Source organism: Euwallacea similis, chromosome 20 (assembly GCF_039881205.1).
Source record: "Euwallacea similis isolate ESF13 chromosome 20, ESF131.1, whole genome shotgun sequence".
NCBI classification, from domain to species: domain Eukaryota; kingdom Metazoa; phylum Arthropoda; class Insecta; order Coleoptera; family Curculionidae; genus Euwallacea; species Euwallacea similis.
The window spans coordinates 24,709-30,274 of record NC_089628.1 but is presented as its reverse complement, the minus strand read 5'-3'; the positions used below and the strand labels follow the sequence as shown (position 1 = coordinate 30,274).

At 36.1% G+C, this 5,566-nt stretch overlaps 1 protein-coding gene across 1 annotated transcript; it reads right to left on the bottom strand.

The window, feature by feature from the left end:
• Nucleotides 1-1,646: 1,646 nt before the first annotated feature.
• LOC136415569 (uncharacterized) lies at nt 1,647-3,623 on the bottom strand. Its single transcript, XM_066400206.1, has one exon. It carries the CDS (start codon nt 3,621-3,623, stop codon nt 1,647-1,649), a length of 1,977 nt encoding a protein of 658 aa, XP_066256303.1.
• Nucleotides 3,624-5,566: the final 1,943 nt, after the last annotated feature.

Genomic DNA, 5,566 nt, shown 5'->3' with positions numbered 1-5,566 from the left:
TTCACTTAACAATTAAGTGATTTTTATGTCGTAAAAGTTCTTCTTTAGGTAAAAGATGATATAAACGGTGTAATGGAATGCTTATATTAAAAGCAAAAATTTCAAAGCACATTTTTTTCGGAAATACAGTACAATCGAGAGAAAATAAACTTAAAATGTATATAAATAAGTGACAAAATTATACCGAAAACAATTCTAATAGTGAGTTACCCCATAGGCATCAATGACGTCTTGCAGCCTCCGGTCCTTGAACCCATAAAGTTTTAATACAAGGATGAACTTCTAATCGAATTCCAGATTTGGTTGCAATGTGCCACTATATCTTTGGTAGTGCATTCATTACACTGTGATACAAGAAATTTAAAATGGGATGAAGTTGAAAGGAAATGAAAGTTTAAGATTCCCACAACAAAACCCCAAAAGAATTTTTCGAAGTTAGTGCCGGTTTTTCAAACCGTACCACCCCTGTAAAATCTTTATAGTCTAATTTTGACAATTTGGCAATCCAAAATATTGTAGATATACAGGTTTTTTCAGAAGTATGGTGACAAATGGATATAGGCAATAGATTATCGAAAAATAAGTATAGTTTTTATGTCGATTAAACAATTATTATCTAAAACAGATTTTTTTTTATTAATCATCTCTAATTATTGTTATTGTTATTATTAAGTATTAATATGCTAAAGTTCTATGTTATTTATTTTTTTATTTGTATGGTACTTGAAAGAAAAATTAACATTTTGGGTATCAATTGAAATAGGCATAGTTCATGGCACTGAATTTTTTTAATGTAATTATTTTAAAAACGGTGACTCCTACCAACTTTTAAGAGGTATATCTTTTTGGGTAAAAAATATCGGAGAATCCATTTTGGTAATCACCGAATTGGTAAAGTAAGTAGCTAAAAATTTATGTGAGTTAAGTGGTGCTTCTTAACAAATAACACCAAATACATATTAAATCTGAATTCTAGTCGTCAAATTTCCCTTAAGTACCAAAGGCCGTGTATGGTTAAGGGGTCAATTCGGCCCCCACGGGCGATCGATCTGAAATTTTTACCAATTGTCCCTACCACTCAAAGGACTTACCACATAAAATTTCAACTTCCTAAGTCTCACCATTTAAGGGTAGGACGGGGTTGAGGGTGAAAACTTTAAAACGCCATATCTCGAGAACTATTCATCGTACAGCGTGGGGCAAAATGGTGCGTCCTTCAGTAACCACCTTCTTATTTTCATATACTTGTAGATTTATCGGTTGATGTCAAAGGGCTGAAATCTCAAAAAAAAAAACTTAGGTGATTTTAGAGGAGTTCGCACTTTGGTACACTAACCATTTTTGCACACTGTGTAGAGGGCCTCTCGAAGTATCTACCCACATTGAATCAGATTTGTATCAAAATCAGTATTTGGGATATAACGATTGAAAATATAGATATATAAATATCAATAACTTATAAGTCTAAATCCATATAATTCATATAACTAACGCGGCAGAAAACAGCATCAACACCAAATGACTTCGTTATAGAATATATACGGCATAGAGCCCCTAGAGCTGCCCTCTAAAGTGATGGACAAGTAAGTATAATTATGTACCCAGAAAGAAGGGAAGAAATTCAATGTTTTTGAGAAGACTAGTTATTAATCAGGTAGGGTGGTGACGTCAGCGTCTTCATCCGTATCACTGTCTTCTTGGACACCTACGAAACCAGTGTTCTTAAACATGTTGGTTAAAATCTCGGCCGGGTTGATAATTCGGGCTAAGTAACGAGCATGTGATAAATAATAAATAATTGCAGCCACATGAGAACAACAACCGACAGTACGCTTTCCATTCGCGCAATCACAGCAATAGCGACATATACCTGCTACATCATTTCGTTTTAGCGTATAATCGATGAAAGAGGTGTAGGTTTTCCGATTACTATGCCTAGAACGAGATTGTATTCTCAAAATAGTTGCATTCTCTTTCAAGTAGTCAACATTCAGGGAACCATCTTCGTTCGTTATCTCTGCTAAATACGATTTAGCTTGGCCCAATTGATAAGTACCTGTGAAAAGTAATATTAATTGAGCTTCTGTTAATTGAGGGAAATTCTTTATCGCATTTGAAGTAATCCGTCTGAAAATAACTTTCTTACGCGCCCATTTTCCTATTTCTACTTCTTCCGCCAAGTAATTGGGTGTATCTACTAGCGCTTGCATCCTTGCGATGATTTCTTCTCCTGCGTCTTTATCGGAAGTTAATCGTCGCCCAAACTGATTTTGTAAAAAAGCCGCGATTCTAAAATACTCGCCTATTGTCGGGACGATCTTATTATCTATTTTCCGGTCAAGTAATTGATATTTTTGTTTCAAAATACCGTGAACAGCTTCAACGACCCATCGGACTTTTGTTATAAGTCTCGAGCGATTGGCTTCTAAACTCTCTAACTGTTTGCGTTTGCCTTTGAGAGCTGGCATGGCTGTTTTGTATCCTTTACTATTTAAATATTCTATTACGTCCCGAAATCCTCTGTCCAGTACAAAAATATCCCTTGCTTCCAGTAAATCGGATAATCCCGTATTCTCAACTTCCAGAATTGTTCTTAAAATTCGCGCATCATTTTCGTTTGCGCCGAACGGTCCAAGCATGTCGACAATAAAACCACTAGTGGTACATATCGTGAATGGTTTACATAAAGGTACTTTCTTTTGACCAGAAAACGATCTCCTTTGATATTCATTGTTCGTGCTTTTCTGATGTCGAGCATAAGTGCCATCACATATCAGAATTAAATCCTCATTATCAGCTTTAAGTACTGTTCGAGCAATTGGACTAGTTTCATATATAATTTTTTCCCTAGTCGTATTTTGACATCCAAAGTGTTTAGCTAGAATATCTTGGACAAAAGCACATCTCACTGATTTAAGATACTCCGAGACGACCCCTTTATTGGGTAAATGAAGAATGGAAGCAATTAGTTCATGTGAATTACCGGTTTTAAGTTTGAATAAAAAGGTAACGATGGCCTGTGTGGTGGTTCTGTTACAAGAATTTCTAAGAGACGTTAGCATTTCTTTTAACTGCAATAAATTCTCCCAAGTTAAGCTTGTGAAAAGTCTTAATTGTGTTTCGGGCATAGAAAAATCCGAGACTTGATCAAACAAACTTTTATCACAACTAATCGCTAAGTTTTCCATCATGCAAGAGAGCTCTTTCGATGTGATTTCAGAAATATTTGAATATACCTTGATCTTCATTAAATCTTCCTCAAAAAATGAGTCGAAAATGATGTGACTTCTACAGCATCTATCGCCAATTGGAATAAACAGTTTTCTCTTTGCGTAACTCTGACAACGAGCCTTCTCGGGAATCAAAATTAAATTGGAAGTTGTATTACCACCACAAATGATGCAATATTTGTGAGTTGCAACGGTGCGATCGATTTCCAGACTAACTAATTCTTCGGCCTGTTCATTAGATGTTAAATTATATTTAACTTCAGGATCACGTGTATCGTCTGTATCGGAATCATCGCTATTCTCGTTGATATTAATCTGAATCGACTCTTCCACCACAGGATTTTTAGAGATGTCATTAGGAAGTCCAGCGTTTTGCTGAATTGGGACCAGCATTCTTTGCTTTTTATAAAAGGAAATGCGGCAATATCCGCACACGGTGCGATTCTGTTGAACTGCAACACAGAATACTTTTGAATATAAACGGACGTCTTCATGAGTGTTGATACATTTTGCCTTTCCAGGCACTTTTCTCAAGGCACGTGAACAAATCACACACTTAACATTCAGCGACGCTGATGTGGAAGGTAATGAATCATTAGATTCCATAATTTAAAATAAATGTAGGTTTTTCCAACGTTGTCTAGGGTTTTAACAATAGGGTTTATTGATATTAACGGATACACTTTGAATTCTACTTGCGGATAATAGTTCTGGTGAGCCACTCGAAAGAAAGAGAGAGCTCTCCAGCTTCGGGGCGCTCTTAAATACTAAACTAAGGGTAATTAAACAGTGTCGTACCCTGGCTAGAAAGCAATTACCGACTTATGACACCACCTGCGACGTTACCGTGGTACTGATAACACTTGATCGGTGCATTTCCATAAATGCCGACAAAGGGCGGCTATCCTTTCTCACAAGTACCGATAAAGGGTGGTTAGACGTTAATCATAAAATATAAGAATCGCATGAAGATAACGATTGCGAAACCCTCTTAATTGACGAAAATAGTTCTAACCAGGTTGCGACATACATAGGCGTCCTATAGGGGCAACATCAACCCCCTCAAAACTCTTTCATCTTAAACTAACAGGCCTAACCTAATTAATAATATTAGCACTATCACTATATACAACTCAAAGATTTCCTGATCGTACCTCGACTTTGTCGTAAAAATAGAGAAGTTTTTACATATATGCAAAAGGGTTAGATCTATTTGACCTTAGAATCCCACATGAAAAATAATTTAAAAAACTGTAAAAAACTAATCGAAAATTGCCAAGTAAATATACACACCACTAGGCACAATAGTTTATTGCTATGTGTACAAGTATACTAAGGCCATAAGTGAGAAATTTTTTAAAAATATTTATTGCGATAAATACTGTTTTTTTGCATCGTGGTCTACGTACACTTTGAATCGCTATATCCCAAATACTGATTTTGATACAAATCTGATTCAACGTGGGTAGATACTTCGAGAGGCCCTCTACACAGTGTGCAAAAATGGTTAGTGTACCAAAGTGCGAACTCCTCTAAAATCACCTAAGTTTTTTTTTTTGAGATTTCAGCCCTTTGACATCAACCGATAAATCTACAAGTATATGAAAATAAGAAGGTAGTTACTGAAGGACGCACCATTTTGCCCCACGCTGTACGATGAATAGTTCTCGAGATATGGCGTTTTAAAGTTTTTACCCTCAACCCCGTCCTACCCTTGAATGGTGAGACTTAGGAAGTTGAAATTTTATGTGGTAAATCCTTTGAGTGGTAGGGACAATTGGTAAAAATTTCAGATCGATCGCCCGTGGGGGCCGAATTGACCCCTTAAACTTACACGGCCTTTTAAAAAACTGCGAAAAACGAATCGAAAATTGCCAAGTAAATATATACACCACTAGGCACGATAGTTTATTGCTATGTGTTCAGGTATACTAAGGCCATAAGTGAGAAAAAATAATTTATTGCGATAAATACTGTTTTTTTGCATCGTGGTCTACGTATACTTTGAATCGCTATATCTCAAATACTGAATTTTGTACAAATTTGATTCAACGTGAGTAGATACTTTTAGAGGCCTTCTATACAGTATGCAAAAATGGTTAGTGTACCAAAGTGCCAACTCCTCTAAAATCACCAAAAATTTTTTTTTTTTTTGAGATTTCGGCCCTTTGGCATCAACCGATAAATATATAAGTATACGAAAATAAGAAGGTGTTTACTGAAGGACACACCATTTTGCCCCACGCTGTATGATGAATAGTTTCCGAGATATGGCGTTTTAAAGTTTTCACCCTCAACCCCGTCCTACCCTTAAATGGTGAGACTTAGGAAGTTGA

Coding starts and splice junctions, on each gene's coding strand:
- LOC136415569 (XM_066400206.1), bottom strand. CDS start 3,623: ATGCTGGTCCCAATTCAGCAAAACGCTGGACTTCCTAATGACATCTCT.